At 43.6% G+C, this 23,292-nt stretch overlaps 1 protein-coding gene across 3 annotated transcripts; it reads right to left on the reverse strand.

Moving 5' to 3' along the window:
* Positions 1-1,304: 1,304 nt before the first annotated feature.
* Positions 1,305-15,569, reverse strand: LOC145850314 (uncharacterized). Of its 3 annotated transcripts, XM_082978319.1 has the most exons (7): positions 15,073-15,569; positions 13,441-13,524; positions 10,696-10,826; positions 10,332-10,505; positions 4,944-5,105; positions 4,459-4,570; positions 1,305-2,602 (listed from the first exon to the last, which is right to left on the reverse strand). In XM_082978319.1, the coding sequence occupies exons 1-7, from the start codon at positions 15,353-15,355 to the stop codon at positions 2,445-2,447; spliced, it is 1,104 nt and encodes a 367-aa protein (XP_082834445.1). In that variant the 5' UTR covers positions 15,356-15,569; the 3' UTR covers positions 1,305-2,444. The 3 variants fall into 3 exon arrangements, with proteins under 3 accessions (XP_082834445.1, XP_082834443.1, XP_082834444.1); XM_082978317.1 differs by lacking the exons at positions 1,305-2,602; positions 4,459-4,570; positions 4,944-5,105 and having other exon boundaries at positions 8,374-10,505; XM_082978318.1 differs by lacking the exons at positions 1,305-2,602; positions 4,459-4,570; positions 4,944-5,105; positions 13,441-13,524 and having other exon boundaries at positions 8,374-10,505.
* Between the last annotated feature and the right edge of the window lie 7,723 nt (positions 15,570-23,292).

Genomic DNA, 23,292 nt, shown 5'->3' on the forward strand with positions numbered 1-23,292 from the left:
GGTAAACCATATGGCAAAAACAAACAAAAATTGCCAGACCTTATTTAATTTGGTAGATTTATACTTATACAACTGCCGGATTTCACTAACCGCTCTCCTAAGACCATAGCCTCAGGAAACATTTCAAAGAGAGAGAAAATGACTACCCCCGTTCTCCTGGAAAAGAAAGTGTCAACTTCTCAGTGTACCCATAACCTCTTTCTGGTCATCTAATCACTGCAAACTGTTGCATTAATTTTGTAAAAATATAAACCTGTTGTTTAACAAATCTAGAACATTCAAAAAGTTGGCGCTGTCTCAGCGCAATAGTCAAAACTAATTGCAATCCACTTTAATGACTAGACACTGTTCGGAAACAGATTAGCGTTTTAAATGACATTACCTTCCTGCTCAAATTCACTGGTGTTAAACTATGGAATTGAGTAATGATAACAAAAATGTTGTCAAAGCATATCTCCCATTTAACTTAGTCATATCTCTACACCAAACTAACCCACTGCGTCCCTTACAGCCTGATATAGCCCAGCGAGCATCACTCGCTTTCACCAGCGGACTAAAACAGGGCATTAGTAGTCTATCCAAAACAACACCAATAACTAATAACATATTTCCATTCACATTATTAGAAGGCACTGTTTTCATTTCAGTCTACCCCAAAAATATGACTCTATATTTTCAATACCAACCTCTGCTTCACACTAATTAAACATCTATTATTTTAAGATGAACCTGTAATGCACCAAATGTATGAAATACATCAGCCAATTCTCAAGCATATATTCAGTACATATCCATAGTTGAATTACAATCAGAAGCCCAGATTTTAGTCAATACCGTAGACCCAATGCTATTGATGTAACAAAGTGAATCCCGCAAATAACCTAATTACAATGGTTTGTAGACTTATCATGTGGCACATAACGACACAATTTCTAGAAAATAGCCTTAAAGTTCCTCCAAGTGTTTCTCCACAGAGATTTTCACATGCGCAAAAGGAATAGATTAGCAGTCAACAAGTTAAATCGACCTCCATTGATGTAAAACCAGATCATGCGCCTTTTAATAAAAGCGGATTATGTTTTCTCATGCAACATATTTCAATTACTTTACTACATGACATTAGCTCCGCAATGACAATTTGTTTGATGAAAAATCTTGTAATTTCTCCACGATAAGCCACTGGAGTTTAATATAAAAAATGTCCATATGTGTTGATTCAAGAATGAAGTATAATGTTTTGGTTCCACTGAGGTAAGGGAAACTCAGTCCCTGAAATGACACAAAAATAACCAAGTCAGTCAGCAAAGAGTCAATTTTGTATTTCATTTAAACAAAATGGTCATACACTAAAATGTAAAAAGATAACTTGAAGTACAGTACCTTTATTGCACACAATTATACATGTGACAAGTAAAATAACTTTTATCTGATACCCTCGCTTTGATCAAATGATATTTAGAATGCCTTGGAAAAGGTTCAACAAAACATTACACACAGCTTCACCACTTCAGGTCAAGTAAACCTGAATTAAGGCACTATCATTTCCTCATTATAAAACACCAGCATTAAACAACAGGACAAGGTTGTCACTCTTCATCAGTAAAGCATTTTTACAGACACCATCACACCAACCATCACCATATCATCTACTCTGCCTCATCATACTCATTCTTTCCTCAGTTCACCTCATCCACTTCACTACTACATCCTAAACCAACAGAATTAACTACAAACTAACTAGTACTATATTACATATCACTATACTCTATACATGGACTGTGTGCATTTTCTGCTGGTGTATCCTGAGGTAGCTCCTCTCTGAGAACCTCTTCCCGCAGTGTGTACAGGAGAACCTCTTCTCACACTGGGGGCAGCTGTAGGATTTCTCCCCTGTGTGGACCCTCTGGTGCCTCTTCAGGTGGTGCTGGTGGGAGAACCTCTTCTCACACAGGTGGCAGCCAAACGATTTCTCCCCCGTGTGCATCCTCTGATGGCTCTCCATCTGTTTGCGGAAACTGAAGACTTTCCAACAGAATGAACATGGGAAGCACAACTCTTTGCCACCAGATCTGCTGATAGCATCACTACTACTGTCATTTGTCAATGGGCTTGTGTAGCCATTTAGTGTTGAGGCACTGGCATTGTCTGAGGTCTGGTTTAACATTAGGAGAGTGTGAGGAGGATGAAGGCCAGGGAGTGTCTGTGTTGTCTCAGGGTCCATGTTCCAGTTGATAGATCCTATAGAAGGCAGGCTGAAGGCAGCACCTGTTAGGGGGTTAACCTGAGGCTCCATCAGTCTCTCTGAATCACAACTATAGGAGCAGGACGGAGCATCGCTAGCCGAGTCTGTGTTTGTTCTCTCCCACCCCATACTGACACCTCCCCGTCCCTGCAGACCAAATCTAAACCTTATCCTGGTCTCAGCCAGTCTGTTGTCATGGAGACTAAGTTTGGTTGAGGATGCTGTCCCACCCACTGACCTCCACTATGTCGCTTTTGGTCCCAGCCTGCTCGGTGATGTCATCCGCTGGGCTCTTGACTGCACCAGTCTGGGAATCCAATATGGCCGCCAAGTCTCCTCTGTTAACCTCCAGCCAGCCACCTACAGGCAAATGTTACAATCCAGACTTAACAAACATGACAACAGAACAAAAATCATAGACATGGATTTTGTGTGTGTTATTTGCCTGGTGATATCTATGACTGTCATGTTGATATACATAGTATTGTTTATTTTTGAATTTCATACAAATTGTATTGATATTGTTTTTGAAATAAAGTACTCATAAGGTTTCATATGTGTTTAATAAAAGCATTTGTCAGGTGCATCACTATTCCCATAGAAGATCTATTACTGTATGTAGGCTATATGTACACTGCTCCAAAAAATAAAGGGAACACTAAAATAACACATCCTAGATCTGAATGAATGAAATAATCTTATTAAATACTTTGTTCTTTACATAGTTGAATGTGCTGACAACAAAATCACACAAAAATAATCAATGGAAATCCAATTTAGCAACCCATGGAGGTCTGGATTTGGAGTCACACTCAAAATTAAAGTGGAAAACCACACTACAGGTTGATCCAACTTTGATGTAATGTCCTTAAAACAAGTCAAAATGGGGCTCAGTAGTGTGTGTGGCCTCCACGTGCATGTATGACCTCCCTACAACGCCTGGGCATGCTCCTGATGAGGTGGTGGATGGTCTCCTGAGGGATCTCCTCCCAGACCTGGACTAAAGCATCCGCCAACTCCTAGACAGTCTGTGGTGCAACGTGGCGTTGGTGGATGGAGCGAGACATGATGTCCCAGATGTGCTCAATTGGATTCAGGTCTGGGGAACAGGCGGGCCAGTCCATAGCATCAATGCCTTCCTCTTGCAGGAACTGCTGACACACTCCAGCCACATGAGGTCTAGCATTGTCTTGCATTAGGAGGAACCCAGGGCCAACCGCACCAGCATATGGTCTCACAAGGGGTCTGAGGATCTCATCTCGATACCTAATGGCAGTCAGGCTACCTCTGGCGAGCACATGGAGGGCTGTGCGGCCCCCCAAAGAAATGTCACCTCACACCATGACTGACCCACCGCCAAACCGGTCATGCTGGAGGATGTTGCAGGCAGCAGAACGTTCTCCACGGCTTCTCCAGACTGTCACGTCTGTCACATGTGCTCAGTGTGAACCTGCTTTCATCTGTGAAGAGCACAGGGCGCCAGTGGCGAATTTGCCAATCTTGGTGTTCTCTGGCAAATGCCAAACGTCCTGCACGGTGTTGGGCTGTAAGCACAACCCCCACCTGTGGATGTCGGGCCCTCATACCACCCTCATGGAGTCTGTTTCTGACCGTTTGAGCAGAGACATGCACATTTGTGGCCTGCTGGAGGTCATTTTGCAGGCCTCTGGTAGTGCTCCTCCTTGCACAAAGGCGGAGGTAGCGGTCCTGCTGCTGGGTTGTTGCCCTCCTACGGCCTCCTCCACGTCTCCTGATGTACTGGCCTGTCTCCTGGCAGCGCCTCCATGCTCTGGACACTACGCTGACAGACACAGCAAACCTTCTTGCCACAGCTCGCATTGATGTGCCATCCTGGATGAGCTGCACTACCTAAGCCACTTGTGTGGGTTGTAGACTCTGTCTCATGCTACCACTAGAGTGAAAGCACCGCCAGCATTCAAAAGTGACCAAAACATCAGCCAGGAAGCATAGGAACTGAGAAGTGGTCTGTGGTCCCCACCTGCAGAACCACTCCTTTATTGGGGGTGTCTTGCTAATTGCCTATAATTTCCACCTGTTGTCTATTCCATTTGCACAACAGCATGTGAAATGTATTGTCAATCAGTGTTGCTTCCTAAGTGGACAGTTTGATTTCACAGAAGTGTGATTGACTTGGAGTTACATTCTGTTGTTTAAGTGTTCCCTTTATTTTTTTGAGCAGTATATTTCTCCCTTACCTTGCTCCCCCATCTTTAGTCCACTGAACAGATCAATGCTCTCTGGTCCGTCTTCTATTGTCTCCTCTTTGACCAGCAGCAGATCAGGCTTCCCATCCTCCATGTCTACTGACTGTAAGAGATACAGAGTGAGATGATATTGGATCAAGAAATCTGATATGAGCACCCTGCTACGGAGCATCTTCTGATTGGGCAATGAGGGATTGCTATGAGTACTATGCTAACATGTTAGTTGATCGGATTACCTGACACTTAAATGGTTGGATAATTCAAATGCAGGGTCCCACACTTAAAACAAAATGAATCAACATCCGGGCCCGTATCCACAAAGCTTCAGAGTAAGAGTGCTGATCGTTCCATTTAATCATATTAATTATGACCTAAAAGGCTAAACTGATCCTAGATCAGCACTCCTACTCTGAGAGGCTTTGTGGATACGGGTCCTGACCTAATACCATTCAGACAGTAGTTCACAGTGGGCTCACCTCAGTGAGACTGTGTGTGGTCCTGTGCTGCTCAGCTGGTTCCTCTGTGGGTTCAGGAGGAGGTGTAGTCTGGTTGTCCTCCATGACCATGGTCCCCTCAGTGTTCCCCAGACCCTCATCACACCCCTCATCCTTCACCAGCAGCACCTCTGGAACCTCCTCCTGGAAGATACAGATTACAGACATAAACTTCCTCAGGTACGTACACAGACACACACACACACAGATAATAAAACACACTTTTAACATGGAGTGTTTACCCATCCCCACTGTTTGTATGTATTAAGGATCCCCATTAGCTGCTGCCAAGGCAGGACCTACACTTCCAGGGGTTCAGCACAATTAAGGCAGTTTTGAAAACAATTTTGAAAACATTACAATACATTTCACAACACATTAAGTGTGTGCCCTCAGGCCACTACTCTACTACCACATATCTACAACACAAAATACATGTTATCATGTTTGTGTGTGTGCATGTGTCTACGTTTAGGTCTTATACTGTAATTACAGAATGACTTCATTGTTGTTAAGCCCATCATGGTGGACACACAGTAAATATGGTGTGGGTGAATAGTCAGCTATGATAAGTCATCAGACAAATCTGACTAAACTATTTTGACTTGTACAGTAGGTGTTTGCTTGTGTGTTTTTTATTAAAAAAATTATTTCACCTTTATTTAACCAGGTAGGCTAGTTGAGAACAAGTTCTCATTTGCAACTGCGACCTGGCCAAGATAATGCGTAGCAATTCGACACATACAACAACACAGAGTTACACATGGAATAAACAAAACATACAGTCAATAATACAGTAGAACAAAAGAAAACAAAAAGTCTATATACAGTGAGTGCAAATGAGGTAAGTTAAGGCAATAAATAGGCCATGGTGGCGAAGTAATTACAATATAGCAATTAAACACTGGTATGGTAGATGTGCAGAAGATGAATGTGCAAGTAGAGATACTGGGGTGCAAAGGAGTAAGATAAATAAATAAATACAGTATGGGGATGAGGTAGGTAGATAGATGGGCTGTTTACAGATGGGCTATGTACAGGTGCAGTGATCTGTGAGCTGCTCTGACAGCTGGTGCTTAAAGCTAGTGAGGGAGATATGAGTCTCCAGCTTCAGAGATTTTTGCAGTTCGTTCCAGTCATTGGCAGCAGAGAACTGGAAGGAAAGGCAGCCAAAGGAGGAATTGGCTTTGGGGGTGACCAGTGAGATATACCTGCTGGCGCGCGTGTTACAAGTGGGTGCTGCTATGGTGACCAGTGAGCTGAGATAAGGCGGGGCTTTACCTAGCAGAGACTTGTAGATGACCTGTAGCCAGTGGGTTTGGCATCGAGTATGAAGCGAGGGCCAACCAACGAGAGCGTACAGGTCGCAATGGTGGGTAGCGTATGGGGCTTTGGTGACAAAACGGATGGCACTGTGATAGACTGCATCCAGTTTGTTGAGTAGAGTGTTGGAGACTATTTTATAGATGACATCACCGAAGTCGAGGATCGGTAGGATGGTCAGTTTTATGAGGGTGTGTTTGGCAGCATGAGTGAAGGATGCTTTGTTGCGATATAGGAAGCTGATTCTAGATTTAATTTTGGATTGGAGATGCTTAATGTGAGTCTGGAAGGAGAGTTTACAGTCTAACCAGACACCTGGGTATTTGTAGTTGTCCACGTATTCTAAGTCGAGCCGTCCAGAGTAGTGATGCTGGACGGGCGAGCAGGTGCGGGCAGTGATCGATTGAATAGCATGCATTTCGTTTTTTGTGTGTGGTTATGTGTAGGTATATTTAGTAAGTAGTCTGGTTATAATGTGCTGTTGGGGGTATGTAGAATAGGGTGAAATCAGGGGCCGTATCCACAAAGCCTCTCAGAGGAGTGCTGATGTAGGATCAGTTTTGCCTTTCAAATCATAATGAATAAGACCTTGTAGACAGGTCGGGGGCCTGATCCTCGATCAGCACTTCTTTGTTGGGCCGGTATCCACAATAGCCTCTCAGAGTAGAAAATTGGTCATAACTGCTGAGAATAGATACATTTTACTCCTACTCTAATGGGTAAAAATAAAAGCGATGCATGAAGCAACTTTAGTCATACGGGGGTAATGCAAATAGTCTGGGTAGCCATTTGATTAGCTGTTTAGGAGGCTTATGGCTTGGGGGTAGAAGCTGTTGAGAAGCCTTTTGGACCTAGACTTGGTGCCTTAGTAACGCGTGCGGCAGCAGAGAGAACAGTCTATGACTAGGGTGGCTGGAGTCTTTGACAGTTTTTAGGGCCTTCCTCTGACACCGCCTGGTATAGAGGTCCTGGATGGAAGGAAGTTTGGCACCAGTGATGTACTGGGCCGTACACACTACCATCTGTAACGCCTTGCGGTCGGAGGCCGAGCAGTTGCCATACCAGGTAGTGATGCAACCAGTCAGGATGCTCTCGATGGTGCAGCTGTAGAACTTTTTGAGGATCTGAGGACCAATGCCAAATCTTTTCAGTCTCCTGAGAGGGAGTAGGTTTTGTTGTGCCCTCTTCACGACTGTCATGGTGTGCTTGGACCATGTTAGTTTGTTGGTGATGTGGTCACCAAAGAACTTGAAGCTCTCAACCTGCTCCACTACAGCCCTGTCGATGAGAATGGGGGCGTTCTCGGTCCTCCTTTTCCTGTAGTCCACAATCTCCTTTGTCTTGATGACGTTGAGAGAGAGGTTGTTGTCCTAGCACCACACGGCCAGGTCTCTGACCTCCTCTCTATAGGCTGTCTCATCGTTGTCGGTGATCAGGCCTACCATTGTTGTGTCATCAGCAAACTTAATAATGGTGTTGGAGTCATGCCTGGCCATGCAGTCATGAGTGAAGAGGGAGTACAGGAGGGGACTGAGCACGCACCCCTGAGGGGCCCCCATGTTGAAGATCAGTGTGGCGGACTACCTACCCTTACCAACTGGGGTCCGGCAGTCAGGAAGTCCAGGATCCAGTTACAGAGGAGGTTTGGGGCGGCAGGTAGCCTAGTAATTAAAGCATTGGACTAGTACCGAAAGGTTGCAAGATCGAATCCCTGAGCTGACAAGATAAAAATCTGTCGTTCTGCCCCTGAACAAGGCAGTTAACCACTGTTCCTAGGCCATCATTGAAAATAAGAATTTGCTCTTAATTGACTTGCCTAGTTAAATAAATAAAGGTGTTTAGTCCCAGGGTCCTTTTGTGTGTTCCTTTTGTCCAGGTCTGAAAGGGCAGTGTGGAGTGCAATAGAGATTGCATCATCATTACCACCTGGTGGTAAGGGTTATCATAAACCTACTCTAAGCTGGGAATTATTATAAAAAAATATTTCAACAGGTTTTAAGAGGACGCCTAGGACCTTTTCTGAGATGCATTGTGGATACAGGCCCAGATGTGATGTATACTAAAGAGAATCTCAATGAAAGTCTTAGAATGAAAAGTCCCATTTTGTGTTTATTAAACATAAACAAGTTTTAAATACACCATCTGAAAACCACATACATGTCTCAACAAAAAATCTTAATGAACTTGATAAACTGCATTCATTTTCTCATTAAACATGTCTTGGGGGGTAAAAAAATAAAGTAGTTTAATAGAAGTAATGAAACAGGCATTTGTGAACATCATATATCCTACACAGTACAAACACAATATGTAACAGACTTTTTAGGCTTATACAGTGTGCAAAACATTAGGAACACTTTCCTGCTTTGTCCATGACATAGACTGACCAGGTGAATCCAGGTGAAAGCTATTATCCCTTATTCATGTCACTTGTTAAATTTACTTCAATCAGTGTAGATAAAGGGGAGGAGACAGGTTAAAGAAGGATTTGTAAGCCTTGAGGCAATTGATTCAGGGATTGTGTATGTGTGCCATTCAGAGAGTGAATGGGCAAGACAAAAGTGCCTTTGAAAGGGATATGGTAGTTAGTTTGAGTGTGTCAATAACTGCAACGCTGCTGAGCTTTTCACACTCAACAGTTTCCTGTGTGTATCAAGAATGGTCCACCACCAAAAGAACATCCAGCCAACTTAACACAACTATGGTAAGCATTGGAGTCAACATGGGCCAGCATCCCTGTGGAACGCTTTCGACACCTTGTAGAGTTCATGCCCTGACAAATTGAGACTGTTCTGAGGACAAAAGGGGTGCAACTCAATATTAAGAAGGTGTTCCTAATGTTTTGTGCACTCAGTGTATATCATATCACACAATGTCTGGATGCAATATTCAACACTGAAATCTGTCACTCTCGTTATTCCAAATGCATCTGTGGGTCTTTTCTGCTGAAAACAATGAAAATGTGTCTTTAATGCAGGGTTTGATCTAAATGTCAGAAGCTATCACGTGGAATGGTTACTTTCTATGTTATAGAGTGGAATGTTTTTTCTGCTGGTGTAGCCTGAGGTAGCTCCTCTCTGAGAACCTCTTCTCACACTGGGGGCAGCTATAGGGTTTCTCCCCTGTGTGGACCCTATGGTGCCTCTTTAGGTCACCAGCCTGGGCAAAGCGCATATGACACTGGGTACAGCTGTACGGTTTCTCCCCTGTGTGGACCCTCTGGTGTCTCTTCAGGTGGCCAGCCTGGGCGAAGCGCATGTGACACTGGGTACAGCTGAATGGTTTCTCCCCTGTGTGGACCCTCTGGTGCCTCTCCACCTTCTGGGAGCAACTGAAGCCTTTGTTACAGAACATGCAGAGGAACAGTTTCTCTTTACTATATCCTGATGTGGCTCCCCCTCCCTGAACCTGGGTTCTATCCCTGTTGTTTGAGTTCAATTCCTGATCAAAAAGGACATGGCCGTGTGAATCGGAAGGCCCCATCGACATGGACACTCTGTCGCAATGCCTGAGCGAGTGTAAAGGAGATTGGGTCGCAACATTTGTATTTGATTCTAAGCTTTCCCTGTAATCTAAGAAATCTCTGCCCTGTGAGAGTCCGTCTCCTAGGTGACTATCTGCATTCCATGTGGGAGGAATGTCGCCCTCCACTTTCACAGCCACTTCATCTACGACCAGACCGCCCCCTTTCTCATCCAAGCACCCTTCAGAGTATACACTACTACTGTACTGGTTCCAGTCCCCTCTAGGCAGATCAGTCTGTGTCTCTAAACCCAAGGGCATGTTGTCACGGTCCATCTCTGTAGTGTAAGAACAAGACGGATCATTGCCAGTCTCTAATGCGTCACCTGAGTCCTGATGGGAATGAGCCGTCTTCGGGCTTGGGTTACCGTAAAGTAAATACTCTGAGCCGAGAGCAGGAGGACAGCCCAGTGGTCCCAGCCCCAGTCTCTCTGGGTCTGATCTTGTGTGTAAAAGCCTTGGTGTTACAGTTAAAGTCTTGGTGTCTGTCTCTGACTTGAGGATGGCGTTCAGCGTTCCACTGACCTCCGTGATGCTGCGTCTGGTCCTGGGCTGCACTAGGGAGGTGGTGGGATCCTCCGTAGCTACAGGGGCCGCTCCTGCCGCTTCAGTCTGGATGTCTCTACTGTGTCTTGGGTCCTCTTCTCCTTCAGTCCTCTCCTGCTTGACCCCAGGACCTGCAGCCTCTGTATCTGCAGACTGACACAAGAAGAGGGGAGGTTATTATCGGTACATTAGTTGAATTGGATAACAATGTCGTGGGGAAGTCTCACAAGCTCCCATATGGCAAATACATTAAGATGAACACGTAAGCTAATGAATAGCCTTTTTGAAATAAACTCGTCATATTTGATATACTGTAATTTTTATGTAACACTATTAAACTAACCTCTATCACAATAACGTACTGGGTTGAGGTTCCACTCCCGTCGTCAACAGTGATTGGTTGGTCATCTCTCCATGTATTGTGTTCCGCTGGCTTCACAAAGCTTCTGTGGCCTCCATTGAGATGTCCTTCACCTGAGAGAGTGATTGGAGGAAAAGGAGGTGGTTAAGTTAGGTACTGTCAATGCTCAACACTATATTGTACCCTATTGACACTGTCTAGAATTGGCAAGGATGTAAGGTAACACTTCTCATAACTTCTTGACATACTATTTATTGATAAATGTCAATCATGAAGACAGTCGTGAAGAGGGCACGACAAAACATATTCCCTCTCAGGAGACTGAAAAGATTTGGCATGGGTCCTCAGATCCTAAAAAGGTTTCACAGCTGCACCATCGAGAGCATCCTGACGGGTTGCATCACTGCCTGGTATGGCAACTGCTCGGCCTCCGACTGCAAGGCACTACGGAGGGTAGTGCGTACGGCCCAGTACATCACCGGGGCCAAGCTTCCTGCCATCCAGGACCTCTATACCAGGCGGTGTCAGAGGAAGGCCCTAAAAATTGTCAAAGACTCCAGCCACCCTAGTCATAGACTGTTCTCTCTGCTACCGCATGGCAAGTGGTACCGGAGCGCCAAGTCTAGGTCCAAGAGGCTCCTAAATAGCTTCTACCCCCAAGCCATAAGACTCCTGAATAGCTAATTAAATGGCTACCCAGACTATTTGCATTGCACCCCCATGGATTCGAACCAGCGACTTTTTGGTTACTGGTCCAACACTCTTAACTGCTAATCTACCTACAGCCCCAATCCAGAATCTGGTTGGAATATGATATTGTGTCTTTGCGGAAGATGGCTAAGTAATCATGGGGAATTATTGCATACTATCCACAAACTGACCAAGACCCAATTCTGGGTAACACATCTGGGCCCGGTTTCCCGATAGCAATGGAACTTCGGCTTCAGAGTGTTTTAAGATACATCTTTCCTACAACGGCCTAAGATGTAGCATGTTTCCCAAAACACCAAGCAGAGAGAACTTTCGCTTAAAGCCAAATTATGCTTGATCCACAGGCTCCGTACATAGGGTGTGACGCAATTGCGGAGCATTCGGAGCCTTGTGGAGGCCAAATCCAGCTCTGTACAAAGATGCCATGTGCCTCTCATATTGTGTAATAATGCGGAGGGCTCCGTATAGCTCCACACTGACATGATTGGTTGACGGTAGGTGGGGGTGGTAAATCCTCAATAAACACAAACTCACTTTCTTGACAACAAACATGGAGAACTTTAACGAAAGGCTATCAGAAGAAGTTCACAAAAAAACTAAAACATATTTATGATACCTCGAGTACGGATTTCAAAAAACACAGAAATGTGTTTGAACTCCTGGAAAGAGATCGGGAAGGTAAGGGGGATAACCCGGGTAAAGAGGTCAATGGAATGCAGACCGTAGGGGATAGAAGGAAGCTGGATGAACACACATTCAACAAATCTGATCTAACAAAGTGGATATTTGTCAAATCCATCACGATTAATATATTGTAACAGGCCCACAATGTGCTTACGCAAATCCAATTTGGATACGTTTGGCTGTTTTCGCTGCATAACATTTAGAAGTTGTCCCTTGTCAGGTTTAGAAGAAGTGACTGCTAAATGCTAACTCCCATTCGTATAAACTGGTAGCACAGCTAGCATGCAGACATTGGTGGTGGTAGTCAAAGTAGTTTTAACTGTAATGCAGTTGATTGATGACAATGACATGAACATATACTGTGCTTGACATCCATGTAAGCATTATACTCTGATTTCTACCTCAACATAGTGTGAAAAACACATACAAACAATAGCCTAAATACAGTGGTGTGTATTCATGGATGCCAAGGGAAGCCAGGCTTCCCCATATATTTGATCAATAAAAATGATAAAATAATGTCTCTTTCATCTCTGTCCAAATGTTCCGTTTATTTGCAAGTGGCTGAATCTCACCGGAGAAATCATCCGAGCGAGGGAAACAGCGCCCCTCTGTCTCAGTATGTGTAGCCCATGTATCTTATGCTGCCTGGAACAGCAATCAAATCACATCCTAAGCAAAACATCCTAAGCAAACCTATGAACTAATGGGTTACAGAGCAAACAAAGCAATTACCACAACATAAGTGGTAATATGTATTTTTTTACTGGCTTGGCTTCCTCTGTGATACTACCCAGGCACCTAAATCAGGGTTTCCGAAACTTGGTCCTGGGGCCCCCCCTGGGTATAAGTTGTGTTTTTTCCCCTAGCACTACACAGCTGATACCAAATAATCAACCTATCATCAAGCTTTGATCATTTGAATCAGCTGTGTAGTGCTAGGTCAAAACCCAAAACGTATACCCGGGGGGCATTGGCGAAAATCTGATATCAACTTTGGAGGGGACAATTACATGACATTTTCTCAAGAGCAATTCCTGAGGGGGACACCAAAAGTAGTGCTGTAACACATAGCCTACATTGTAATATGGTAAATGTATATTGAGGAACCAAAGAAATAAGGTGTTTGCCGTACTCCTAACTACCGGTACCCAAAACTACACAACTAATCACAACAGCAATACCATTGCCTTTAACAAATCTTAGTTCAGTCACCAGTTTAAGTTGAGAGTGGGGGTATCCACGGCATTTTCCAATTATGTTCCTATTTTACAAGTAAAAAAAATTGAGAACCTTTCATAATGTTGCCAAACAAAGACTCAACAAACTTACCTGAGACTCCCTGTCTCTGCCAGTCTGTCCCTGCATATCTGTCCCCAACTCTGCTGTCTGTGTGCCATCTGTTGCCTGCTCTGCCTAATGACATCATTGTGAAACATTTCCATTAGAATTTCATTTCTTTCTTATGAACCTTTTATCAACTAGTCTTTGAGATATTAGGCTACTAGGGTTCTTACTATGCGTTTTAGTGTGTTGAAAAATACTCTGATGTCCGTCTTTTTTCTGCCATTTTTCTACCTGGCTGGCTGGCTGGCTACACACACAGTGTGTAGGTTATTTACAGTAGGAGATGGGCTTCTATCATCTTCAATCATTCTATTTGGGCTTCGATCTAAGAGGTAGCTAGCAAATGTGAAACGGATTAAAATGACAAGAGTTGACAGCTGTATGAGTTCACCATTTACACAACATATGCTGCAACCTTTTGTAATTTTAATAGTTTGTTTCATATTGGCTGGCTTCCAACAATAGCTGAATTTGCAAAGCTAGCGAGCACCAATTCAGTTTCAGTGGTGTTTGCTATAATCTTTGCTACCCGGGTTAAATAAAGGTGAAATAAAATAAATAAATAAAAGTTCACTTGCGACAATTTAGCTTTTGCAACGAGACCATTAAATATATTTAAGACAATGGTAGAAGAGAGTGTAGTTCTGTTCAGTTTGGATTTCAGTTTATCGCTAACCTTATCACAGGGACTTTGAAGCACTAACTTACATCATCTGCATGCTGATTCCATCTTTGACGACGCCACATAAATGGAATAGGTACTAGCTAGCTTAATAGTTAATATTTGCGCACTAGCTCTGCATATTCAGCTAGTGTGTGTGCGTGATTGACTGGATTAATCTCACGTCAGTTATGTAGCAAGCTAAGGAACTGGCAGTGGATCAAACCATTGTGAGGCAAAGGGTGGGGGGGTTGCAATCTTTTGAAACTTAAAAACGCGCTATTAAGTGTCTATAATCAGCACAATTGCTTTCATTGCGTATTATTAATATTATTTAAATTACATAGTTATGTTTCAGTGATATATTGGGGGGGACAAATCATATTTTTCCCAGGATGAGGGGGTCGTGTGTCCCCCGTCCCCCCTGGGATTTTGCTGGGGGGGAAATGGGGAGATTCGGGGTGGAGATACAGGTGGAAAAACGGTGCAGCCTTTTAAACGTTTTTGGGACTTAAATATTTTTGAAGACTTGCAAGGGGTACTGACACTGGAAGACCTGCCCTCCCTGGTTCCCATTGAGCCTGAGTAGGGATCAGATCTGTTTCGTTTTTTTTAACAGCGAAGTTGTTTGATTTAGTTTATTTTATGGGTATTTTGATCCATTTAGGGGAATCCTGTTTCCATCCCTCACAGTAGGTGGCGGGATGCACATTCAATTGTGCGATCGCCAATATACCATAGAAGACAACTTCCTTCACAACAGCTCTGTGCTGCTCCGCGAAACGCAAGAAGTAGAGGCCATATCACCGTAAATGTATTAAAAATATATAGCCTGCCTGTACTGTAGGTAGGCTATATGTTTTCAATGAAATCAGTGTCATGTTCATTCAATTGTCTTTTTATTTTGCCAATGCAGACGTCGGGTTGACCATGCAGCGCCTTTACGCAAAATGTACCTCTTGCCATTCCTCTGTTTCGGTCGAGGATCTTGACACTACTGGAACGACTGACGAGGACGCGCTCTCGCATTGTCCTCTCTGCGCGCTCCCGTGCTACCTTCAGTTCCTGTACCTGTAGTTTCCTCCGTAATGTCCTGTTTTCTTTCTGGCTTTGAGTTATTTCCAAACGAAACACTGCATAGTCGTCGTCTACGAGTTTACAGATCTCTGCCACGGCTGCATTTGCTAGCACCTCCATGATGGAGGCTATTTGAGTGTGAAAAACCACACAGTTAGCCATTGTTAGCAACTAACTAACCTGCGGCACATACATAGATAACGTCTATCAACCAAGTCCTTTTTCCAACGTGAATTAAACACTATATGGGGCAATTATGTGATGCTGTGCAGTTAAATGAGTAAAATGTTGATTTCCATGGTGTTAATAAACCTCTAAATAAAAACGCTAACGTGGAAATTGTTCTTCGTCACTGTTTACTTCCGTTTACACTGAAGTGAAGAGAAATATCAGCCTGTCGTCGCAACACAAAATACTACCGGGTCACAGAGTTCAGAAATTCTTCAAAATTAAGGTCGCCCAAGTAATAGTAGAAAACTCTCAATAATCTGCATTTATTCTTATTTGTTCATATTTAAGTGAAATTTGCACCATTTTCCAAAGTCATAAATGCCCCCAGTGCGAATCACTGTTAATGGAATACATATTGGCTTATAGAGCATAAACTGTTTTGGGTGCTGCAGTAAAGGTTTTGTTGGGAATAGTAGTGTCTGTAAAATGTATATATGGTGTCATTTCATGGGGCTCTGAATAATATGGAGTGTTGCTGGCCTTTACTCCACCCATTCCATTGGGACCAACCTCAATCGCACATGAAATAACACCATATATTCTACAGACCCTACTGAGTATTTCCAACCCCACTTTTACGTTGGCGCATAGAATCGTTTTCTCTGTCTAAGCCAATAATGTAATTCTTAGGCCTACAGTGTATTGCATTGGGACCAATGAAATGAGTCGAGTAGAAAGGGCTTGCTGGGTTTATCGACCACAGTCATCCAAGAAATAACACCATATATAGACTCTAGTGCTAGATCAATAGGCTCTGTAGAATATTATGTTCTTCACATTCATTTACTTAAGCTCCAAACATTTTTTACAAATGATTTCCCCTTTATTTAACCAGGTAGGCAAGTTGAGAACAAGTTCTCATTTGCAACTGCGACCTGGACAAGATAAAGCAAAGCAGTTCGACGCATACAACAACACAGAGTTACACATGGAATAAACAAACATACAGTCAATAATACAGTAGAAAAAGTCTATATACAGTATGTGCAAATGAGGTAGGATAAGGGAGGTAAGGCAATAAATAGGCCATGGTGGCGAAGTAATTACAATATAGCAATTATACACTGGAATGGTAGATGTGTAGAAGATGAATGTGCAAGTAGAGATATTGGGATGAAAAGGAGCAAGATAAATAAATAAATACAGTATGGGGATGAGGTAGTTGGATGGGCTATGTACAGGTGCAGTGATCTGTGAGCTGCTCTGACAGCTGGTGCTTAAATCTAGTGAGGGAGATATGAGTCTCCAGCTTCAGTGATTTTTGCAGTTCGTTCCAGTCATTGGCAGCAGAGAACTAGAAGGAAAGGTGGCCGAAGGAAGAATTGGCTTTGGGGCTGACCAGTGAGATATATCTGCTGGAGCGTGTGCTACAGGTGGGTGCTGCTATGGTGACCAGTGAGCTGAGATAAGGCGGGGCTTTACCTAGCAGAGACTTGTAGATGACCTGGAGCCAGTGGGTTTGGCGACGAGTATGAAGCGAGGGCCAGTCAACGCGAGCGTACACGTCACAGTGGTGGGTAGTATATGGGGCTTTGGTGACAAAACGGATGGCACTGTAATAGACTGCATCCAATTTGTTGAGTAGAGTGTTGGAGGCTATTTTGTAAATGTCATCACCAAAGTAGAGGATCGGTAGGATGGTCAGTTTTACGAGGGTGTGTTTGGCAGCATGAGTGAAGGATGCTTTGTTGCGAAATAGGAAGCCGATTCTAGATTTAATTTTGGATTGGAGATGCTTAATGTGAGTCTGGAAGGAGAGTTTACAGTCTAACCAGACACCTGGGTATTTGTAGTTGTCCACATATTCTAAGTCAGAACCGTCCAGAGTAGTGATGCTGGACGGGCGAGCGGGCAGGTGCGGGCAGTGATCGGTTGAAGAGCATGCATTTAGTTTTACTTGTATTTAAGAGCAATTGGAGGCCACGGAAGGAGAGTTGTATGGCATTGAAGCTCGTCTGGAGGTTAGTTAACAGTGTCCAAAGAAGGGCCAGAGGTATACAGAATGGTGTCATCTGCGTAGAGGTGGATTAGAGAATCACCAGCAGCAAGAGCAACATCATTGATGTATACAGAGAAGAGAGTCGGCCCGAGAATTGAACCCTGTGGCCCTCCGATTTGACACACTGAACTCTATCAGAGAAGTAGTTGGTGGGCGAGGCAATCATTTGAGAAACCAAGGCTGTTGAGTCTGCCGATAAGAATATGGTGATTGACAGAGTCGAAAGCCTTGGCTTGGTCGATGAATACGGCTGCACAGTAATGTCTCTTATCGATGGCGGTTATGATATCGTTTAGGACCTTGAGCATGGCTGAGGTGCACCCATGACCAGTTCTGAAACCAGATTGCATAGCGGAGAAGGTACGGTGGGATTCGAAATGGTCGGTAATGTTTGTTAACTTGGCTTTCGAAGACCTTAGATAGTCAGGGTAGATATAGGTCTGTAGCAATTTGGGTCTAGAGTGCCTCCCCCTTTGAAGATGGGGATGACTGCGGCAGCTTTCCAATCTTTGGGAATCTCAGACGATATGAAAGAGAGGTTGAACAGGCTAGTAATATGGGTTGCAACAATTTCGGCAGATAATTTTATAAAGAGAGGATCCAGATTGTCTAGCCCGGCTGATTTGTAGGGGTCCAGATTTTGCAGCTCTTTCAGAACATCAGCTATCTGGATTTGAGTGAAGGAGAAATGGGGGAGGCTTGGGCGAGTTGCTGTGGGGGGTGGAGGGCTGTTGATCGGGGTAGGGGTAGCCAAGTGGAAAGCATGGCCAGCCGTAGAAAAATGCTTATTGAAATTCTCTATTATAGTAGATTTATCGGTGGTGACAGTGTTCCCTAGCCTCAGTGCAGTGGGCAGCTGGGAGGAGGTGTTCTTATTCTCCATGGACTTTACAGTGTCCCAGAACTTTTTTGAGTTTGTGCAACAAGATGCAAATTTCTGCTTGAAAAAGCTAGCCTTAGCTTTCCTAACTGCCTGTGTATATTGGTTCCTAACTTCCCTGAAAAGTTGCATATCACGGGGGCTATTCAATGCTAATGCAGAATGCCACAGGATGTCTCAATGTGCTCCACATTATATGATTTATCTTATATAAAGTAGTCATTCTATTTTTAGTTGGTTTTTTTTACATTACGTTATGCACTAAGCTGAAAAAATTATTGATTTCGTATCATACACACAGCGTTTTACCGAAGATGTTTATTTTGAAGGCAAAAATTGGAAAACCGGAAGTCTCAATGTTGCTGCCGGGAGACTTGTGGTTCTGCCGTGACGCTAATATGAGAAATTATGTTATTGGTTAGCATCCGGTGTCGATACAGTGATGCCGCATTCAAAACAACTAGGAATTCCAAGTCGGAAACTCGGGCATCTTTCTAGAGCTGGTTCAAATCCCCGACCTGACAGGGTGAACAATCTGTCGATGTGTTCTTGAGCAAGGCATTTAACCCTAATTGCTCTTGTAAGTCGCTCTGGATAAGTGTCTCCTAAATGACCAAAAAATATGTCAATGTAAATTACGCCTCCCTAGTCTATACGTCAGTCATCAGAGTCATATATACTGAACAAAAATATAAACGCAACAATTTCAAAGATTTTATTGAGTTACAGTTTTAATGAGAATCAGTCAATTGAAATCAATTAATTAGGCCCTAATCTATGGATTTCACATGACTGGGAATACAGATCTGTTGGCCACAGATACCTTGAAAAAAAGGTAGGGGTGTGGATCAGAAAACCAGTCAGTATCTGGTTTGTGGTGATGGCGGCAGATGAATGGCACGACAATGGGCCTCAGGATCTCGTCATGGTATCTCTGTGCATTCAAATTGCCATCGATAAAATGCAATTGTGTTTGTTGTCCGTAGCTTATGCCTGCGCATACCATAACCCCACCACCACCATGGGGCACTCTGTTCACAACGTTTACGTCAGCAACACGTGGCCTGCGGTTGTGAGGCATATGGTAGAGAAATTAACATTAAATTATCTGGCAACAGCTCTTGTGGACATTCCTGCAGTCAGCATTCCAATTGCCCGCTCCCTTGACATCTGTGGCATTGTGTTGTGTGACACAACTGCACATTTTAGTGTCCTTTTATTGTCCCCAGCACAAGGTGCACCTGTGTAATGATCATGCTGTTTAATCAGTGGATTGATATGACACACCTGTCAGGTGGATGGATTATCTTGGCAAAGGAGAAAGAGAGAGACCCTGCTACCACGACCCTCTCCCGAAGGACCTGCACTGAGAGGACCTACATCCAGACCACAGCATCACCAGCCACACCCCAACCAGCTAAGACCACCCCTAGCAAACCCTGGCCACACCCTATATAGGCCCCCCATATCAGACCTATGCCCTTTCTGCCAACCCCATGCCCCCCGCTTCTGTGGCAAGGACCTCAACATGACAGCAGGACATATGCCCAGGCCGTGAGCAGAGCAACAGGCCCAACCCCCACTATTACACCCGCCCAAACCCCATCCTGTGACCTAAGAGGTATGTATCAGATGCTCAACATGCTCTGCTCACACCTACTGTGATGGCCCGGGCCTAAACCACACAAAAACAACACTAGACACTATGGAACACAAAGCTTTTACTATCTGATCCTGGAATATACAAGGTCTGAGGTCATCTGCCTTTGGCCTAAAGAGCAGGAACCCAGACTTCATCAAAGAAATTGGAAGTACAGACATTGTCATCCAATAAGGAACATGGCATAAAGGAGACAAACCCACTGGTTGCCCTCTAGGTTGCAGAAAGCTGGCAGTCCCATCCACCAAACTACCAGGTGTGAAACAGGAAAGAGACTCAGGGGGTATGCTAATTTGGTATACAGTAGACCAAACCCACTCTATTAAATTAATCAAAACAGGAACATTTTACATCTGGCTAGAAATGAATAAGAGAAAAATGTCCTTGTGTGCTACCTATATCCCCCCAATAGAATCCTCATACTTTAACGATGACAGCTTCTCCATTTTGGAGGGGGAGATCAACAATTTCCAGGCCCAGACACTATGATGTCTGTGGCGACCTAAATGCCAGAACTTGACAAGAACCTGACACCCTCAGCATACGGGGAAAAACACCTACCTGGAGGTGACAGTATTCCCTCCCCCATATGCCCCCCTACACACAACTAAGACGATATAACCAACAAAAACAGGTCACAACTCCTGCAGCTCTTTCGGATGCTGGGTATGTACATAGTCAGTGGTAGGCTTCGAGGGGACTCCTACGGTAGGAACACCTGTAGCTCATCTCTTGGCAGTAGTACTGTAGACTACTTTATCACTGACCTCAACCCAGAGTCTCTCAGAGCGTTCACAGTCAGTCCACTGACACCCCTATCAGATCACAGAAAAATCACACTCTACTTGAACAGAGCTATGTTCAATCGTGAGGCATCAAAGCCAAAGGAACTGAATCATTTAAGAAATGCTATAGATGGAAGGAAAGTAGTGTGATGTTTTTTTTGCAACAACACATTTAAATCCCTTCTAGACAATTTCCTGGACAAAATATTTCACTGTAATAGTGAAGGTGTAAACTTGGCAGTAGAAAACATAAACAGTATATTTGACCTCTCAGCTTCCCTATCAAATCTAAAAATGTCATGCCCACAACCTAAGAAAATTAATAACAATGACAAATGGTTTGAAGAATGCAAAAACCTAAGAAACAAATTGAGAAACCTATCCAACAGAAAAAATAGAGACCCAGAAAACCTGAGCCTATGCCTTCGCTATGGTGAATCACTAAAACAATACAGAAATGCACTATGGAAAAAGGAAGAGCCAGGGGGTGAGACAGGGATGCAGCTTAAGCCCCACCCTCTTCAACATATACAGTTGAAGTCAGAAGTTTACATACACTTAGGCTGGAGTCATTAAAACTCATTGTTCAACCACTCCACAAATTTCTTGTTAACAAACTATAGATTTGGCAAGTCAGTTAGGACATCTACTTTGTGCATGGCACAAGTAATTTTTCCAACAATTGTTTACAGACAGATTATTTCACTTATAATTCACTGTATCACAATTCCAGTGGGTCAGAAGTTTACATACACTAAGTTGACTGTGCCTTTAAACAACTTGGAAAATTCCAGAAAATGGTGTCATGGCTTTAGAAGCGTCTGATAGGCTAATTGACATCATTTGAGTCAATTGGAGGTGTACCTGTGGATGTATTTCAAGGCCTACCTTCAAACTCAGTGCCTCTTTGCTTGATTTCAAAAGAAATCAGCCAAGACCTCAGGAAAAAAAATTGTAGACCTCCACAAGTCAGGTTCATCCTTGGGAGCAATTTCCAAATGCCTGAAGGTACCACGTTCATCTGAACAAACAATAGTTCACAAGTATAAACAACATGGGACCACGCATCCATCATACCGCTCAGGATGGAGACTTGTTCTGTGTCCTAGAGATGAACGTACTTTGGTGCGAAAAGTGCAAATCAATCCCAGAACAACAGCAAAGGACCTTGTGACGATGCTGGAGGAAACGGGTATAAAAGTATCTATATCCACAGTAAAACGAGTCCTATATCGACATAACCTGAAAGGCCGCTCAGCAAGGAAGAAGCCACTGCTCCAAAACCGTAATACAGCAGCACCTAGATATTCTGTCAGACCTGGGCCCTGACAGTAATTCTCTGTAAGACCAAAATAATGGTGTTCCAAAAAAGGTCCAGTTGCCAGGAACACGAATACAAATTCCATCTTGACACCATTGCCCTAGAGCACACAAAAAAACTATACATACCTCGGCCTAAACATCAGCGCCACAGTTAACTTCCACAAAGCTGTGAACGATCTGAGAGACAAGGCAAGAAGGACCTTCTATGCCATCAAAAGGAACATCAAATTTGACAGACGAATTAGGATCTGACTAAAAATTATTGAATCAGTTATAGAACCCATTGCCCTTTATGGTTGTGAGGTCTGGGGTCCGCTCACCAAGCAAGAATTCACAAAATGGGACAAACACCAAATTGAGACTCTGCATGCAGAGTTCTGCAAAACTATCCTCTGTGTACACCGTAAAACACCAAATAATGCATGCAGAGCAGAATTAGGCCTATACCCGCTAATGATCAAATCCAGAAAAGAGCAGTTAAATTCTACAACCACCTAAAAGGAAGCGATTCCCAAACCTTCCATAACAAAGCCATCACCTACAGAGAGATGAACCTGGAGAAGAGTCCCCTAAGCAAGCTGGTCCTGGGGCTCTGTTCACAAACAGAGCCCCAGGACAGCAACACAATTAGACCCAACCAAATCATGAGAAAACAAAAAAATATTACTTGACACATTGGGAAGAATTTACAAAACAACAGAGCAAACTAGAATGCTATTTGGCCCTAAACAGAGAGTACACAGTGGCAGAATACCTGACCACTGTGACTGATATTGAGAAAGGCCGCCAAAGGCAGACCTGGCTCTTAAGAGAAGACCGGCTATGTGCACACTGCACAACAAAATGAGCTGCACTTCCTAATAACCTCCTGCCAAATGTGTGACCATATTAGAGACACATATTTCCCTCAGATTACACAGACCTACAAAGAATTGGAAAACAATCCAATTTTGATAAACTCCCATATCTATTGGGTGAAATACCACAGTTTGCAATCACAGCAGCAAGATTTGTGACCTGTTGCCACGAGAGAGAGAGAGAGAGAGAGAGAGAGAGAGCTCTCAAGCTCAGAGCGGGCTTGTTTGGAAAGAACCGTAATATAAGGACTTTATTCCATCTACATCACCTTTTAGTAAGGAAAATATGAATCTGTCCTTTTATCTTGCCTAGGTTTACTGTCTCTCTAAAAACAGGTATTTACTAGCCTGTTTCAAATGACAA

This window comes from Salmo salar, chromosome 08 (genome assembly GCF_965601325.2).
Source record: "Salmo salar chromosome 08, fSalSal1, whole genome shotgun sequence".
Taxonomy (NCBI): Eukaryota; Metazoa; Chordata; class Actinopteri; order Salmoniformes; family Salmonidae; genus Salmo; species Salmo salar.

Bases quoted from the DNA above. Each gene is read 5' to 3' on its own strand.
- LOC145850314 (XM_082978317.1), bottom strand. From the start codon at position 15,355: ATGGCTAACTGTGTGGTTTTTCACACTCAAATAGCCTCCATCATGGAG. The intron at 13,525-15,072 runs GTACATTTTGCG...TGATGTCATTAG, and splicing joins AAACAGAGGAATGGCAAGAG to GCAGAGCAGGCAACAGATGG. The intron at 10,506-10,695 runs GTTAGTTTAATA...TTCTTGTGTCAG, and splicing joins AGTACGTTATTGTGATAGAG to TCTGCAGATACAGAGGCTGC.